This window comes from Notamacropus eugenii, chromosome 7 (assembly GCF_028372415.1).
Source record: "Notamacropus eugenii isolate mMacEug1 chromosome 7, mMacEug1.pri_v2, whole genome shotgun sequence".
Taxonomy (NCBI): Eukaryota; Metazoa; Chordata; class Mammalia; order Diprotodontia; family Macropodidae; genus Notamacropus; species Notamacropus eugenii.
In genome coordinates this window covers 161,789,040-161,808,327 of record NC_092878.1, presented here as the reverse complement: position 1 = coordinate 161,808,327, position 19,288 = coordinate 161,789,040, and the positions used below count along the sequence as shown (strand labels likewise).

At 44.7% G+C, this 19,288-nt stretch overlaps 1 protein-coding gene across 1 annotated transcript in view; it reads left to right on the top strand.

Annotated features, from left to right (window-relative positions):
• The first annotated feature begins 1,296 nt into the window (after positions 1-1,296).
• The window catches only part of FGF2 (fibroblast growth factor 2), a 65,460-nt gene continuing 47,468 nt past the window's right edge, over positions 1,297-19,288 (top strand). Inside the window, exon 1 of the mRNA XM_072625112.1 lies at positions 1,297-1,581. Coding sequence (XP_072481213.1) covers positions 1,401-1,581 — 181 coding nt within the window. The 5' untranslated portion in view covers positions 1,297-1,400. The remainder of the gene's footprint in view (positions 1,582-19,288) is intronic.

The window sequence follows — 19,288 nt, the reverse complement described above, 5'->3', positions numbered from 1 at the left end:
TTCACCTCTAAACTGTAAAATGAGGGAGAAGGTCAGGCCGAGACATTGATTTCAGCCCTATAATCTGAGGCACTAATCGTTCGGACAGGAATCAAACCAAGACTCGGAGTGAAAATAGCTTCTCTGGATTGAATAGAGGGGAGAAAAGGCAGTCTTGAAGGGAGAGCTGCCTTCAGACTTTGAAAGCTGAATCACGGCCCAAGGAAAGTTCCATCCAGTGGAGAAAGTGTGCTCCAGGCGGGAGGAAAGGGAAAAGGGGGCGCCTTGTTCGAATGTGCCCAAGTCTGAAGGTGGGTACTTTTCCTGCAGTGTCTGCGTTCCCGGGATCGGAGGGCAGACGCCCCGGGGCAGCGCAGGATAGCTGGGGCTGGCCACGGGACAGCGGGCAAGGGGGGCAGGGTGGGGGGCGGACTGACGGGTCCAGGGGGCGGGGAGGGAGGAGAAGTGACGCCGCATCCCAGTCTGGAGCACCCCTGCGCCTCCCTTCTCTCCTTGGCTGGCCTGGCTTTGCGGCTAGCGGTGAGTGCGCGGGGCTACAGCCAGGGCGCACACTGGGCCCAGAGCGCCTCGGACTGCGAGGCCACCCCCAGCCCCATTGTGTACAGAGACTGCCAGCCCAGCGGGCAAGGAGGGAAGGGGAGAGGAAAGAAGACGCCACCGTGGGCTTCGGGATCGATTGCGTGTGTCAGAGTGTGAGTCCCAAGGAGTGTGTTCTTGGCTGGAGGGCGTGACTGTGGCTCTGTGAGTGTGCTAACCTGAGGGTTGGGGGAGTGTCGCTGTTAGGGTGTGTGCTCATTTTAATGCGTTCGTGTATATTAGCGTGGGTTTCTCGGTTAGGGTGAGTGTGTGTGTGTACCTTCTGGTGTGTTAACTTGAATGTGTTAGGGTGAGTGTTGGTGTGTGTTAGTGTAACTGTGTTAACCTGTGTATGCTAGTGAGTTTTGGTGTGTTATTCTGAAAGTGTTAGCGTTGGTGTGTGGTGATGTGAGCGTGTCGCTTAGAGGGTTCGTGTGTGTGATCGTCGGTCGGAGTTTGTACAGATCAGTGTGTTGGTGTGGGGGGGGTACTCTGTGCCAGAATGTTAGTGTGAGAGTGTGTGTGTGTGTGTGTGTGTGTGTGTGTGTGTGAATGTGCTGGTCTAAGTGAGTAAGTTTGTGTGTGTGCAGGCACCGAGCCCGAGGCCTCGGGGCCTGGGGACAGGCGGGGGAGCCAGGGTAGGGCCCCCCGAGCCCTAGCAGAGCCGGAGCCTCCGGGCCCGGGGTGGGAGGCTGGGGGGTCGCGGGCAGGGCGGGAGCCAGCTGGCCGCGAGGCTGGGGGGCCGCGGGAGGGGCCGGGCCCCTCTGCGGCTGGCAGCTCGGGGGGCCCGGGCCGCAGCTCCAGGCCCGTCTCACAGCGGCGGCATGGCAGCAGGCAGCATCACCACCTTGCCGGCCCTGTCTGGGGATGGAGGCAGCGGGGGTGCCTTCCCCCCGGGCCACTTCAAAGACCCCAAGAGGCTGTACTGCAAGAACGGGGGCTTCTTCCTGCGCATCCATCCCGACGGGCATGTGGATGGCATCCGAGAGAAGAGCGACCCCAACAGTGAGTGCGGCCCCGCGCGCGCCCCGCCTTTGGCCCTTTCCCTCCCCACTCTCCACCACCCTCGGAAAACCTCCAGGGATTCCGAGCTCTAGGAGAGCTCAATGGTCTCCCTCCGTTATTTACTTCTCCAACTAATCTTCATTCACCTTTCTCCAGAGCGATATATGGTTTCTTTCCTCGTAGACCTTCGGGTTTTCAGGTTTACCACCTCCTTCCCCCCGGTGGCTGGCTTAGACGCCCCCTTCTGCGTTGCGGTGTGTACCAGTTTCCCTTGGTAAACCAGTTTCCCAAGTCCCTGGAGCCCTGGGCTAAAAGCTAACCTCAGCCTCTCGGAGACCACTTCTAAGGAATCTCTACCTGTTGCCTTTAGGAACGTTCCCAACTGATTCTGACTCAAGGGAAGGGGAAACCTGCGGCTGCTTTTTACTATCTCTCTTGGGCAGTGGACTTCCCAAGCACACCTAAGTTTATGAGATTTCAAAGAAAGGAAGACAGCGATTTTTTCTTGTTTGGAAAAATACTTCCTTAGACACTGTCTTTTAAATTCAGAATCCGAGTAATGTTGAAACCTTAAGTAAACCTGTACGGTGGCGTTTCTGTTTCCAAGACAGAGCGAGCTGATGCTGACACCTAGCCCTGGCTTTTTTGAATTGTTAAAAGCAGAAAGAATGGGGAGTGGGGAGTGGGGGTGGGGGTGGACTGTGTTAATAAGATGTAGCAAAACATGAAGTAGTTTTGGTTCTTTAAAAAAGAACAAGCAACCATCTGGCAGAAAATTCCAAGGGATAACTTTAGTCTGAGGAGAGAAAGGAGAAGGAAACTGTGACACGGTTTCTGGTGTTCAGTCCTGATCCTAAGTGGAGTTTTCTTGGCAAAGGCATGGAATGGTTTGCCATGTCCTTCTCCAGTGGATTAAGGCAAACAGAGGTTAAGTGGCTTGTTCAGGGTCACCTAGCTAGTTTAGTGTCCAAGGCTGGAGCATCTGAACTCAGATCTTTCTGACTCCAGGCCCAGTGCACTATCCCCTGAGCCATATAGCTGCTTTCTGATATTCCTGGGAGAGGGGTGGGTTAGAGGTGGGCGAAAGGGTGTGTGGTACTATGCAAAGTATGATATATATTGACCTGTTAGCTAGAAAACCTGCTATTGGCTATGAATATATCTTATGGGTTGTTTTTTTTTTTTTGTTAAGGATAGAAAAACCAATCATGTTACCTATATTACCACATCATTGGACGGTAGAAATAAACTTTTCTTTCTTTTATCTGTATTTCTTATTTTATCTATATGATGACTCCTCCACTACCACCACTGCCAATTTAGCAATAATTTACATCTTAGAGAGCTGTCTGGGGTGATGAGAGGTTAAGTAATTCTGACCCCTTTCCCTCTCCGCACCACTTTCTGAACCTTTTCAATTTCAAACTGGAAGAAAACTCAGGGGACATCTAGCCCCCATCACTTTCTTTTTGTAAGATCAGTAAACTGAGGACAGGGAGTGAACAGGACTTGCTTCAGATTGCAGCTGGTCAGTAGCATGATTTGGATTGTCATGGCCATGATGCTAATTCCAATATTTTTTCTGCTTTAGTCGTGAAGACTTGAATTCAGATCTTCCTGACTGCAAGGTTGGCCCTCTAGCCAGTACATGGCATTGTGTTTTAGGCCACATAAGCTTTTGTTAGCATTTGTTCCTCCAAAGATTTTGACTCTTCTTCTGGAAGGAAATTCTAGCAGAGACAGAAGTCTGTTGTCCTACTGGTATCTGAAGAGACCTTTAGGTGTCAAGAGACTGCTGAAATCGGTAAAGCCAATTTCTGTGGAAGGATTAAGGGAGCTGGCTCTGGATTAAAGCCTTACCTCTGGCACTAACTGCCTACCTTTGGACAAGTCACTTAATGCCCCTTCTCTAACATGTTCAAAATGAGGGTTTGGACCAGATGGTCTTCAAGGTCCCACACAGCTCTGCTCTCTGATCCCATGATCCTACTGGGAACCCTGAGCTAGGACGTGCTTAAGGAAAATGACTCTTCTCAGTGAGATCTGTATTACTTCCAAAGTTATAGCAAAAAAAAAAAAAACATTTTAGTGCAAATGTTTTTTAGGTAACTATGCAGGTTCATTCAAAAAAATCTTTCTGATCTCTCAACATTTTAAAATATCTTACCACTTTTCCACCAGTCCTTTCTACTTCGACCAAATGGATAGAAATGGTGCGTGCAACATAAGCTTGGGAGTTTGCTGACTCCTTATTGCTGTGACTTGGTTCAATCAGTCTTGGTCAAGTGTTTGTTGATAAAAGAACATGATGCTAGGGCTACGGATCCCATACTAGCATGGGGCGTTTAACTTGGTTTTGTTCCACATGAGACACACTGGCCAGCTGTTTAGCAAAAGCATGACATGTATTGGAAGGGGTGACCAGGGAGAGTATGGATGGTTCAGGGCCAACTTATCACCACTACTAGAAAGAACTCCAAACTTTTCTGTGATGTGATTCGTGGTGGGCTGATACCGTCATCTGAGCAAAAGGACAGGACTTTCCTCCTTGAGATTCGTGAGAGATTTCCAGATATCAAGATTCCTCCTTGAAATTCCCAGATCTTGAACTAGAGAGATAAAGCTGACTCAATCAGACCACTTCTCCCTTTCCTAGCCTATAAGAAAATGTCTTGCTGAATATCTACGGTCAGCTTGACCACTTTGACACTCATTGATGATATAGTTAACATTAAGGACATATTTTCCTCATAGTATGATATCAGTCATTCAACAAACACTTAATGAGTTCCAACACCAGCCTGGCATTGTACTAGGCTGGGGGTACAAATACAGAAGTGAGACAGCTCTTGGCCCAAGGCGATTTATGACATCCCAATAAGGGATACAACACATATCGGGAAGTGATGGAGAGGGAAGGGAGCTTTGGTCTAGGTAGGCAGAGGGATGGTGAGTGCAGTGATTATTGCCCACTTTCTGGCAGCAATTGTAATATTGATTTGATTAGTGTTCCTTGGCCAAGAATAGAAAGTAAGGCCAGGAAGGACAGAGGAGCAGTCTGATTGTGCTGGCAAAACCTTGGTGGATGCCTAGATGGGATGAAGCAAAGTTAGGGGCTGGCTGAATAATGAGGGCCAAGATGGGGTTTGGCTCCCTCACCCTCCACTTTTAGGCAGCTACGTGCCTGGGAAAATCCCAAAGCTAAATGGAATGATGCCCAAGAGCTGGAGGTAGGGGGCAAGGTCTCTGCAGGGCTGGGCCAGAATGTCACCAGCTGTGGCTGGTGAGAGGTGGGTAGCAGCAGGGTCGAATGCAGGAGACTAGTGATGGCCAGGCCCTGGAGCCTTTGTAGATGTGCTATTTTTATTGTCAGGAATGATGAATAACCATTGAATAGCCCATAAACTCCATTGGTTTCCTTGACATGTCAAGGGAAAGTAAAGAAGGCATTTGGAGAGTTGAGGTTTGAGACTAGCTCTTCTCATTCCCAACCCAGTGGCTCTTCCTGATGTATGTATGGTCACATGGAAGAGAAATTAAACTTGGTTTTGCTTGGCCCCAAAGGGCAGACCAGTGGCAAATAAAAGCTTGACAACCAGAGGAAAATCAGCTGCCTAACAATGAGAGCCCGCCCAGGAGTGGAAAGTTGTAGGAAGACTTCCTTCTCAGCTGAGCTTAGACTGGATGGCCACCAAGGTCTTGACCAGTTCTGAAATTCTCTGAGTCTTGGTACTTCTGGGATTCTCAGCCAGATGGGATAGGTAATGACAGAGACAACCCTTATCTTTATGGGAGCATGGGGTTTAGAGTGGGGGGCCCTGGATGGCACAGGGGCCAAAGGGTGGAGAGAGGCAAAGATGGGTAATTTGGGAGAGTCCTCATAAACACAAGCTCCATGAACTTCATTTTCAGAGTTTTGCCTAGGGCCAAGTCAGCTTGGCTGTGGATAATCCAATGAGCTCCTTCCTTTCTGGGATCAGGTCCCAGCACTTTCCTCCAAGGCCTCAAGAAAACCTGGCAGGTTGACTTGTGAAGAAGGCCTCAATGAGGTTATTAAGAGGGGTTGCCAAATCCAGGTTATTTCTCTGAATAGAACAGTCTGCTTTTATTTTTGCCTTTCCTACGTGGTCTGCATGGCAGCCAGGTGAAGTAGCTTATACCCCTGTTATTTACATCCTTTTTTTGCTCAGATAAGGAAACTGAATCCCAAACAGTCAGTCAGTAAACATTTAGGAAGCACTTGCTACATGCTAGGGACCTAGAAAGGCAAAAACCTAATATTGTCGAGAAAAACACCTTTCTGAAGGTGCAGAGGAGAGGATGAAAATGGAGAGAGAGGGAGAAAGGAAGAGAGAAGGGGAGAAAGAGAGGGAGAGAGAAGTAAGTAGAGAGATAGAGAGTCAGAAAGAATAACTGGAGAGGGAAATGGAGAGGAAGAGAGAGAGAGAAAGAGAAAAAGAGAAATGGAGAGGGAAGGAGGGGGAGAGAGAGAAAGAAACAGAGACAGAGAAGTAGAGATGAAGAGAGAGGTAGAAAAGTGGAGAAAGAGGGAGGGAGAGAGATGGAGAGAGAGAGGGGTAAAGAAAGGGAGGAGAGATGGAGAGTTGGAGAAAAAGGATGGAGAGAGAAATGGAGAGGGAGGGAGGAAGGGGAAAGAGACAGAAGGACAGAGCATTTATTAAGTGCTTATCGTATGTTAGGTGCTGTACTAAGCGCTGGGAAACAAGAAGCAAGCCAGTCCCACCCTCTCTCTCTTCAAGGAACTTGCTTCCTAATGGGAGAAAGGAAAGGTGGAAAGGGCAGGAGAGGAGGGAAGGGGACTTGAGTAGAAGAGTGGTTGGGTAGCCTGGTATCCTAGTTTGAGAAGGCAAAAAGCCTTCTCTAAGGTGGGAGGGGCAAGGGGATGTGAGCTAGGATTGGAGTCCTCCTTCAGGTGGGGTGGGGTAGAGATGGCCCAAGAGTGAGATCCTGGGGGGAGACTGCAGGAGGCCTTACTTCCAGAAGCATGGGAGCTGTGGCCTCTCCTGTTCTGGCAGGTCTTTTCCAAACATGTGTGGGTTTTATTAACATAAAACATAAAACTCATTCTATGTTCTGAAATTTCAGTTCACATAGAGCCGTTCACAACAGAGAACATGTTTTTCTCAGCAGCACGTAAAGCATGTGGTGGAGAATAGTAAATGAAATGTGTGCTATGTGTGTGTGTGTGTGTGTGTGTGTGGCCATGTGCTTGTGGGGGGAAGGGGATGTTTGAGTATGAAATTTGTTCCAGATGTCCTCATTTCCAAACAAATGGAGTCAGTAAGAGCTGCCAGATTAGCCTTTGCACCCCTCCTGGGGAGGCACCTGGGGAGCCTCATGAGTTGCACTCATGTCCACCCTGGGCCTCACTGCAGGTCCAGACCTCCTGGCATGTGCCCTAGGCCTGCAAGTCCAGATGAGGTCTAGACCTCAGCAATCAGCTGGCTTTTAGGGCCAATACAATCCCCAAGTTCCTGGGCATTTTCAAGATGTGCTTGCATCTTGAAAAGTCCAGCCTGGTTTGGGGCTCCTTTAGGGTAGCATCCTTTGAATGATTTTGGCCACCCTCCTGACCTCTGAAATCCAGCCTGGCCCGGTTTGGGTGTTAATCCATACTTGTAGATCATACCTCTGACCTCTTCTAGTTCAGAATCGGCTCTCGAGGGGTTCTCCTAGCACCCCCAAATCTGTGGTGGAGAATAGGGATAGGTCATTGATTCTCCTTGCCGTGAGAACTTTAGCTCTGCCAACATCCCAGCTACAAGCAGTCCCTTGTACTTAGTGGTTCCTAGTGGTCTCCTTTATTGCTTCCTTCTGAGTGTTTTGTGCTTATGGAACCACAAGAAATGAATCAACCCTTCTGGGGTCCCCCCCGTCCTATCTGGCCTTCTATGAAAAACTTAGTTTCAAGATCTCCGAATAAAATTTTAAATGAAATAGACTAATATACTGAATGGGAAATTCAGTTCTCCATCCCCAACAAGAGAAGACAGAACAAAGGATAGCAGACTGGGTGGTGGAATTTCACCCGTAGTGTTCCCTCGGCGATTCCGTACTATTTGATTGTTTATTGTTTGTCACTTCAGGTGTGCAAAAACAGAATCAAAGGCCTTCATGACTTGACTTTGAGCCTTTGTCTGTTAGGAGCTCATTGCTGGTGTCATTGTTGAGTCATTTTCAGTCACATCTGACTCTTCATGCCCCTGTTTGGGGTTTTCTTGGCAGAGATACTGAACTGGTTTGCCATTTCCTTCTTCAGCTCATTTTACAGATGAGGAAACTGAGGCAAACAAGGTTAGGTGACTCACCCAGGGTCACACAGCTAGTAAATGTCTGAGGCCAGATTTGAACTCAGGAAGATGAGTCTTCCTGCCTCCAGGCCAGGGACTCTATCCATTGTGCCACCTAGCTGCCCCCAGGGTTTGCAAAGCACTTTAAAAATATTGTCTCTTTTGGTCCTAATAACAACTCTGGAAAGTAGGTGCTCTTATTATCCTCATTTTATAGTTGAAGAAATCAAGGCTGAGAGAGATTAGGTAATTTTTCTAGGGTCACACAGGTAGTAAGTATCTGAGACAGGATTTAAATTTAGGACTTTCCTGACTTCAGGGCCAGTGTTTTATCTGGGCCACCTAGATACCATAAATATGCACATACAAACATATGCACACATATATACGTGTATGTATATTTATGTGTATACACCCACACATATAACTGTCTGAATGTGGCTTGCAAGAAGATAAGAATGGATATCTCTGGCATTTTCTTCCTCCACCCTTCTCCAAGGGAGATTTTGATTCCTGCAGGGAAAGGAGGCTGGAGATTGGGGCCTAATGCTGATTCCTCTTCAGAAAGAAAGGGTGCTGGGCTAGAATTCTCTCTATCTGCTTCCTTAAATATTAATAGTCTAGGGCATACAAGTTTAAAGTCCAGACTACAATTCTGACTGCTGTTCCTTTAACAGGGAAGGAGGGACCCAAGTTTTATATCCACGGCTTGACTCCCTTAGCACCAAGTACCAGTTCCACAATGGATACACATAGCATATGGCAAAGAAACTCATTTATACAAGTCGAAAGCAAAACAGAAATCAGAGAAATATATAGATGAAATTACATCCCAGACTATACACAGAGTAAATGAGCTCTCTCACTGAAGATAACTCAGCTCAGCCAAGAGAGAGAGTCTAAGATCTCTTCCAAGAAGAAATTCCCTGAAGTCTGTAATGTAGCAAGCTGGGGTGGAGATTGTCTGTCATGTCAGTTTCCTCCCAGTCTTTCTCTCCCTTTAGAGACCTGAAGAGAGGTTGGCGTCACATATATTCTCTTTGGAAGCTGGAGACCAGAAGCATCCCTTGAAACTAGAAGAAAGGATAAGGAAGAGAAAAACTTTTCTCTCCCTAGCTCTCATCAGCTCTGGCTCACCCCTCATACAGGCACAGAGGACTGATCACCACTAATGAGGAGAGAGTCCCATATATTTTACCAGGTTACATATAACTATGATATAATAATATGATATGATAAGATGATATGATATAATGTAGCATAACATGATATAATGTTTCCTTTGTAATCTCTTTGTATTTCATTTTAATGCATTTGAAAATGCGTTAAATGAGAGTCTACATAGGATTCACCAGACTCCAAGGGGTCTATGACCCCTGATGTAGAGCCTATCCTAACTCAGCAGGCTCTAATCCCTGTTAAAATTAAAAATCTGTTAAATTAATTAAATCTGGGCATTCTCTGAGTCCAGACCCTTCCCATGTTGTATCCGTTCAATTCACCGGTTTCTCAGAATTTCCTTTACAATGTTCCCAGCAAGTGAATAGGAGCCTCTCAAGATCACTTCCCATATCTGCTAGCCATCTTGAATGGATACACTCTACCTCATGTCTTCTCTCTCCTACCAGCCAAGGGATAACCTGTCCCTGAGTTGCTTGTAATTACTCAGATCTCACTAAATGCTGTTGCTATTAGTTATTTCTATGTGGCTATAAATTAATAATCCAAGAACACTTGGTGGCTCAGTGGATGGAACACTGGACCTGGAGTTAAGAAGACCTGAGTTCAAATCTTTACTTGTTGGCTATGTGACCTTGGGCATGTCATTTACCCTCTGTTTGCCTCAATTTTTGCATCAGTAAAATTGGGATAATAATAGCACCGATCTGCCTGGGTTGCTAAGGGGATCAATGAGATAATATTTGTAAAGTGCTGTGCAAACCTGAAAGAGTTATATAAATATTATTACTACTACTCCTACTACTTCCATTAAGTAGATGTCTGAAGAGGTCTCAAATGGTTGTATGTCCTCTTCTTCATGACCCTATTTAGAGTTTTCTTGTCAAAGACACTAGAGTGGTTTGCCATTTCCTTCTCCAGATCATTTTACAAATGAAGAGACTGTGGCAAACGGGGTTAGTGACTTGCTCAGGGTCACACAGCTAGTAATTGTCTGAGGTCAGATTTGAACTCAGGGCTCAGACTCTATCCGCTGTGCACCTAGCTGTCCATCCTAAATGGTAATGAGAAGGCAATGCTATTGTAGGGCCAAAGAAGGCTTTTCCCTCCCGGAATTCACGCTCATGCTTCTCATCTGATATCCCCCATCTAATTCTGACTTCCTTCCCTTCTCCCTTAATAACATGAAGCTGCTTTTCTCTGACCCCATCTCTTTACTTTCTCGTTGAAGTAGAGAGAAAGACTTTTGGGTTCTCCCTCTCAGAAAACTGAGTCCATTCCCTATTCAGAGGGGGCTGAGAACCATAAAAGACCACTCACAGTGGTCTGCAGGGATGTCAAATATTAGAAAATGGACAGAATGGCTAAGTTTTGGCCAGATTTGAGGTAATACATACCTTCATCTTGTCTTCTTCTGGAATTTCTGTTGATGACATGCTAGACCTTTCCATTCATGAAATAAGACAGTTCTTCACCCCTTGTCTAATGTAACAGTTGCAAATCTTATGAATCTAGTTTTTGTGGAATACAGATAAAGAACCGACATTTAGGTCTTGTTAGTTTGTCTTTGGGGTATTTATGTGTGTGGTTCTATGTGTTTATATATATGTATGTATACATATGTGTGTGCCTTTGGAATTCCCAAGGCAGACTAATAGAACCTGAATGCCAATTCCATGTCTCCATCCCACAGAAAAGACATCTATGCACACATGTGTATGCATACTTAAATACATACACATATGTGTTTATACGTGTTTAACCTCACACATATAATATGCATGTATAAATATACGTATAAATATAAATAATTTTACTGTTGAGTCATTTCAGTCGTGTCTGACTCTCCCATGACCCCATTTGCATTTTTTTTGACAGATACTGGAGTGGTTTACCATTTCCTTCTCCAGCTCACTTGACAGATGAGGAAACTGAGGCGAACAGGTTTCAGTGGCTTGCTCAGGATCATACAGCTAGGAAGTGTCTGAGGCTAGATTCAGGTCTTCCTGACTTCAGGCAAGGAACTTTATCCACTGTACCACATAGCTGCCCTTAAACATGCATATATATGAATATAAAAATACATGTATGTATACACATATATGCTTATATAAAATACATGTATGTATACATATATATGCTTATTATACGTGTGAGGTGAAAACATCGGAAAACTGGGGAAGATCTGAGGTCCTGGCTTCCTGGGGAATCAGCATGGCAGCCTGCCTCCTCAGATGCGTCCCAGATATTGCCACACCTTCTGTCCCTTACAAGGGAAGTTTGGTGCCATTTCTTAGCTGAAGTCACTTGGCATGTTTCCACCAGACACACCCTGAAGTGCTTTTGTTTTGCTTATAAAACCTCCCTTCCTAATTATCCTTAAATCATGGTGAAATAGGATGGCCTTGAAAGGCTCCACTGGGTTATTTGCTGTCCCTTTTAAATAGACAGTGGAGCCAGATCCATCTGTGGTGGGCTATTATTAACAGAAAATCTGTGTAATTCCCACTTAATTCACCTGCACTTTAATTCTCAGTAACAACCACTCACACTTTTTTTATTTCAACGGTGTAGGGATCTAGTTCCCAGTGACAGGGTTCTCTCCATGGATGCAGATTTGTGTTGTCAGGTCCTTTCAGTCATGTCCAACTCTAGTGACCCCATTTGGGGTCTTCTTGACAGAGATACTGGAGTGTTTTGCCATTTCCTTCTCTAGCTCATTTTATAGATGAGGAAACTGAGGCAAACAGAGTTAAGTGACTTGCCCAGGGCCACACAGCTAGGAAATGTCTGAGGCCAGATTTGAACTCAGGAAGACGGGTCTTCCTGACTCCAGACCCAGCTCTCTTATCTACTTCACCACTGAGCTCCCCTCCTGCTTTGTTACTCCAGTGTTTTCAAACTCCTTTTAACATTCTTCCGTCCATACTTAGGCCCTTTTTTGGACAATGGCCCATCTTTGTAACAAAGCTATCCTGGTCTAGTGGATTATAGGATCATAGATTTAAAGCTGAAAGGAACCCCACAAGAATCCCACTAATTTTACGGATGAGGAAACTGAGGCTTAGGGGCTAAGTGACTTATCCAAGGTCAGGAAGTAGGAAGCACCAGAGCTGGATTTGAACCTAGGTCCTCTGGTCTTTTCACCGAACCACCCTAACAAAATTAATTAGCTTGCCCACAGGCAGGCCTGGCATGCCCCAGCACGTGTGATGTAACAAATGGGACTGGCCTGCCTGCTGTTCCCAGAACTGGAGGCTTTGAGTTGGCCATCATAATTAAAGACATTCAGCTCTGGACCAGGAACAAGACCCTCCAGGGAGCCCCGGGGCTCCTAGCATACTTTCCTCTACTGGGCAACCACTCAGAGATGTTTGTATAAACTTATGGGGCAAAAGAAAGCTTCCCTACAAGAGCTTTATTTATAACCTGAGCTGACGTCATGTGGTGACCCTTGGTTGGCTGGGCGGAGGCGGGCCACTCCCCTCCCCACCCTGTTTCCCAATGCCCCCTCCTGGCAGTGCTGGCTCTCTGGGTCACCTCTGCCTTGCTTTCCTCAGCCAGTCATCCCCCCTGCCAAAGGAGCCCCTGGTACCCAGGAGAAGGATCAGAGAAATCCAGCTGGCTCCGATGAGCCCCCTCATGGGACCCTGGTCTGGGGCACCCAGTGCCAGCCCCTCAGATTCGCTGGGAACGTTTTTAGCTCAGTCGGGAGTCCAGCAGTGCTTAGAGGCAGTCACACGCTCCCCAGATCGACCTGGATTGTCATTTCATGGAGGGTCTTGCGACATCCTTCGTTCTAGCTCGGTTTTGGTGTGGACGAAAGGTCATTATTTTTATTTCTGCATATGCCTGGAAGCCCCGTGCTCCCCTCAGCTCAGCTTCCCCTCCAAGGTGCTTGATTAAGGAAAAGAGGCTGGGGGAGCGTACACCGGCTCCCAGAGGGCCCCCACTGGAAGGACACGTCCATTTTTATCAGACCCCACTGTCCCGTGGCTCCTTTCTCCTGTCAGACCCGTCTCTTGCCTGGTCCTCCTGACCCTGCCCATCAGCCCCGCTTCTCATGCCCTATTCCCGCGCGCGCGCGCGCGCGCCCACACACACACACACACACACACACACACACACACACACACACACACATATCGTTAAGCTTTGCTTCCCTAATTATAACAGGTAGCATATGGCACATGGAGTTTTAAAGTTTGCAAAGTGTTTCACAAATATTCTTTTCTTTCTTTGATTTCCTCATAACAACCCCGGGAGGTAGGTGCTATTACGATCCCCCATTTTACAGATTAAAATAAACTGAGGCAGATAGAGGTTAAAAGCTGGGGTGAGATTTGAACTCAGATCTTTCTGCCCCTACTTAATTCTATCCACTCTACTCTCTAAACCACCATCGCAGACTCGTTGCATCACCTCCTCCAGTGCCAATTCTACCTTTCCAATCCATCAAACAGTATTATTATTTGCCATGTGCCAGGCACTCTACTAAATACCAAGGACAGGGACCAGACCTGTGATGTCTTGGTGTAGGGAAGACCCAGAAGAGGAAACTCCCCATTTTCATACAAGATAAGACATCCACTTCTTGGCAATATCTCAACCAGATCTTCCTCCCAATGGAGTATGTTCTAGATTTTCTAGAAAGGTTCTTGAGAAGAGTAAATCCAGCATAGTAAAAACCAAGCTCTTTATCTTTTCTTCCAAACTGGTTTTGTTCCAATGGGATGCTGGATCCAGCTCCTAGAGGTGGGGAGAGTCAATTGTTACATTTTCAGTGTGAGTAACAAATCAACAAATGCTACAAACTAGGGGTTGACTAGTCATTTTGTTAATTGTCTAGACTTCAGAAAATGATGTAGTAAATGTCAAAAATGCAGATAAAACTGAAAATGTCTTTGGACAGTCAGTTGTTAACTTTTGATCAGCACACCCCTGCTTTGCTCCCTAACTTCCCTTTTTCTGGTAATGTTTCTACTGCTCTCCTCTCTCCATAGACCCTAGAATTCAATTAACATTGTTTCTCTCTCTCTCTCCTGCCTTACAAATTCTGTTGATTTTCTCTTTGTGTTCTCCCCTTCCTCTCCAGTGCCTAGGTTGCCCCATGGGTTCAAGCTTATCATCCCTTCATGCCTAGATGACAACAGTCATCTTTTACCTTAGCTCCCTCCTTCTAGCATTGCCCCCTGGCTCCTATCCTGCATGACATTGCCTGATAAGTCTTTGTAGGTGACATACACAGACCTGTGTTAAACAGTCATTTGCAAAACGTTTACATGTGGGCTCAGCTACTACTTACTACCTCAGGTCAACTTGCCCTTTTAACATGGAATAAGTATACTATATATAATTTATAAATTTATATATTTTATACATGTATTACAGAGCTAGATTTTTTTAAGCTGCTATCACTTTTTCTAAAATACTGACCTACTTGAATCAATAATGATGATGATCGTGACAGTAATTACAATAATAATAATTTCTACCGCATCTTACAGTTTTCAAAGCCCTTTAGAAATATTATCTCATTTTATTTTCAGAGTAATCCTGAGAGTTAGGGGCTATTATCATCATTTTACAGATGAGGAAACTGAGGCACAGAGAGGTTAGCTTACTTGTCACAGCTAGTAACTGTCTTGAGGTAGGAAACAAATTCAGGTTTTCCTGACTCCAGCTGTATTGTTCTGTCTGCTTAGAATGAATAATTGATTTTTGAAATTACAATTCCAGAAAAATCCAAAACTTCAAATAATAGCTAGCATTGTTCTGAAAGAGGTGTGTGACCCAGAACAAATAGTGTATATGTGTACACATGTATACACAATGCATACATACATACATGCACACACATATGTATGTGTGTACATGTACATGCACCCATATATACATATGTATGTATGTATGTGTATGAGTGTGCTTTTATATAGGTGACATCAGGCTAAAATATGCATCATAAGGAATAAACTCCTAGCTAAAACAACTCTAATATACCCTCATTTTACAGATGAAGAGATAGATCTCATGAGATCAGGCACTTTGTTTATAGTCATAGATATGGTCAGAAGTGGCAAAGGTCATGGAGAATACCCACACTGTGCTATCATGGTTTGCTCCATACCTTTCTGACTGCTCCTCCTCTCTCCTTGCTGCCTCTCTTCCTTTTCCGGCCCCACCCCTCCCAGTGTATTCCCCTGATAGTTCAGTCCTGATTCATTAATTTCTTTCTTTACATCATTGCCTCTATAACTCTCATTTTCTCCCATAACTATTGTTTTCAGTTTCCAGATCAATCTATCCATCATTCAGTCATTCAACAAATATTTATTGTTTGCCTACTTTATGTGGAATGAGTGTTCTGGAGTTGTGATTGGTCATTGCATTAACCAGAATTCTGTTGCCAATGAGATCATTAGGCATACTGTATGCTCTAAATTAGCAACCATTTGTCTCTTTGTACTCATTTCACTGAGACTGAAAGGAGGAAGTCTTTGTATTTTCCATCACAGTGAGATTTGGGGGACTAGATGACTACACTGATAGCATGCCGTAGCTTTTGAGACATTAGTAAATCAAGAGTGGTAATGGGGAAAAGTTGTCGTCTTTCAAAGGTGTTTGTCTTAATGAGTTGTTACTCTATAAAACTGTTCTCCTGGTTCTGCTCACTTCAGTCTGCATCCATTCATACAAGTCTTCCCAGATTTCTGGACAGCCATCACTTTCATAGTTTTTTATAGCACAATAGCATTCCATCACATTCATAAACCATAACTTATTCTTTCATTCCCTACTAGATAGCTATGACAAAATTATCCAGGGGTACATTGATTGGGCAATGCCAATAATTAGCCAGAGATGCAGAGATGTAAAGTTGCTCTTTATTCTGAGTGACAGGCCATCAGAAGTTGATGAACGTGTCTTGTAATTTGGTGACATTTATCCCATCAGCAAAGAGTAGGCTTGCTGGTTAGTTATGGAGAAGAGGAAGGATCAAAGGAAATCTTACATCCTCTATTAGATATGATAAACAGTTGAGGCAGACTTCTTTGGGCTATCAGAGTCCACTAAATCTCTTGTGATAATAAAACAGCTCTTGTTGTTTTTTTGTTTGAAGAGGATTGTGACATCACGAAGGTGATGCCATGATATGCAAGTGAATTGGATTTAAATGAGGCAGGGCTATGCAAAGTCACCAGCCTCACTTTCTCCTCTAGAGCCACCTGGGTCCACTGCCAAGATAGAGATCAGGAGAACTGGAAATGGCCCGGGATGCAGTGGGAGATCTTGGCCTAATTTTTAAGCTAAGGTCCTTCCCAGGTCTCAATTTGAGGCAATGCCCATTCAGTGATGAAGGTTAGGTAAGAAATAAGGCAAAGAGCGGCTTCTTTAACCCACTCAAAAAAAATCAATCTGGAAGGGGAAGGCCCTCAGGAATCACAAAGCAATTAGAGACTGAAGGAAGTTCCTGGAGAACACAGCCTGATGCCAATTGATTCTGAGATGTGGCAGTCTAACAAAATGGAGTTAGTCATGCCATCTGTCAACAGACCACTCTCAGCTCCTCAAATTCCTCTTTCAACAACACCCACTTTGTTGTCATTTCTTTCCTATAACAAAAAGTGCTACAACAAATATTTTTGTATATGTGAGTCCTCTCCCCCTTTCTTTGATCTTTGGACTATAAGCTTACAGTACTGCTGGGCCAAAAGGTATGATAGTATGGTGACTCTTTGTATAGTTCAAAATTGCTTTCCATAATAGCTGAACCAATTCACAGGTCTGCCAACAGTTTATTAATTACATATGCACACACACCTATCCATATATATATAAATGTATATGTATATAAAATAGAGGTTAAATAATTTACCTAGGGTCACATAACTGGTAAGCATCAGGAAGAATCCAGCTCTTCCTGACTGAGGAGCCAGATTTGTGTACACTACATCTCATGCACATACATCTATATTTGGTCAAAGTGTTAAAGCAAAGTTAATAGTTTGCAGCCACTTTTCCAGCTGTGTAGCATCTGTAGGATGAAGTTGATGAGACACAGTTTTACTGGGGGGAAAGGGAAAGAGAATAGTGTGGAGCCATGGATAATTTTTAAAAATATTGATGAGATTTCAATTCGACCCCCTGACAAAGCCAAACATTTAAATTTTGTAAATGTATTTACAAACTATATTTCCCTCCAAAGGACAGATTATTAATCACTAACACAGAAGTCTACCACGGACCATTGTATATGGCATTGTATACGGTACTTGCTTGAGATATGTTATTTCTGAAATGTCTTCTGTTCTTTTGGGCTCTTGCTTCTTCACTCGATCACTTCCCATGTTTCTCTGAATTCTTTATGTTCATCATTCCTTACAGGAAGTGATATTCAGTTACATTTATATGCCATCTTGTTGAGCCATTGTCTAATCACTATTTCTTTCAAGCTTTTGTATAACACTAACTTCTCACAAATAATGACTCTGTGGACATTTGGCACACAAAGATGTTTTTGCTGTTAATAACTCCTTTGTGGGAGCCATCTCCAGTTATCCTGATCTGTATCTGGCCACTGGACCTTCATGGCTCCAGAGGAGAAAATGATGCTGGTGACTTTGCACAGCCCTCCCCACTTAAATCCAATTCACTTGCATATCATGACATCACCTCCCTGATGTCATGGTCCTCTTGGAGAGCAAAGGGCAAACAAGAACCTGTGGGAAGTACAGGCTGCCTTACTAGGGACCCAACTGGCCAGTTCCAGTTGGGCAACACAGCTCCTCTCTTTCTCTTCCTTTCATTTCTGACTCTTTGTGACCCCATTTGGGATTTTCTTGGCAAAGATACTGGAATGGTTGGTCATTTCCTTCTCCAGCTCATTTTACAGATAAGGAAACTGAGGCAAACAGAGTTAAGTGACTTGCCCAGGTTATGCTGCTAGTTTGAGGTTTGATTTGAACTTAGAAAGAGGAGTCTTGCTGGTTCCAAGCCCCATGTTCTGTCCACTTCATCACCCAGTGCCCCAGACTATCCTTCCTTAGCCACTCCTTTGTAGAGTCCTTTAAAAGTGGATGGTGCCTTTTGATCCCTCTAGAAGGGAAGGATAGGAAGCCTGGGGACAGATTCTTCAAGGGAAGCTTCCTTCTACTTCTTTCCTTCTAATGCCACTGTTTGCTTAGTTGTAGGCAGAGGGATCCACCAGGTCTAGATCAGTGGGACTCTTACCCAGGGTCGTGCAGGTAACTTTTATGAAATAATCAATTCTCTAGCAAAAACAAAGTAGGCACTCCTTTTAAGTTTAATCTCTATTATTAACATTTTCTCCATCACTATCTCAAGTCTAGAAAATCAACAAAACAATAAATCCAATCCTGATTTGTGGGGTTTGTCTATTTCTGAGGTAAAAATGCTCACACTGAAAATTTATTGTCCGGAGATCTGGTAAGAGCTGGCTCTGGCACCTCATTGCTTTTACCCCATTTGGGGAAGATTTGGAGCATAAAATCAATCCCTCTCTTTCATTTAGCTCTAGAGCCCCGAGCCAGAACAGTTCCGAAGCTTCCCACAGAAGTTCTGTTTTCTGTGTCTCCTCTCTCATTGTGTTCCCTGCTTTTCTCTCCGGCTCCCTATTCCCAGGCCACAGCAGGTAAAGGCAGATGTGGCAGATCTGTCGAGGCTGCTCAAATACCAGTCATGCCAGCTTGCCCTCTGGGCTTTACCCAGTTTCTGTCCTGTCTCCCTCAAGTCTCTTAAGAGTTCTCTCCCAATTTTTATGCCAAAGGTCTCTACTTACTCCCACACCCTAATTCACAAATCTTGCCTCTTGCAAGATTTCTCCTCCAGGGTGAGATGTACTGTAGCTTTAAGACTTGGTTCCTCTTTTAGTCACTGGGCATTAACAAATAGAAGACTTCTGACCCAACCCATAGGCTTCATTTTCAGCACATGTATCTCTTTGGGAAAAGAGATAGAAAAGGGGAGCATATTAGGCAATTAGAAGGCAAAAACAAGGAAAAAACCATGCCCTCAAAAAACTTCCATCCTAGTGGGAGGAGAATATGTAGCATGCACACAGAAAACTAATAGAGTGAAATTTGAGGGAGATTCTCCAGTAGAATCAGAAGGGCTTCCTGGATGAGATAAGGCTTGAAGGAAAAAATTTTAAAGGAAAAAAATAATCTTAAAATGCTATAGATGTTTGTGGAATTTTT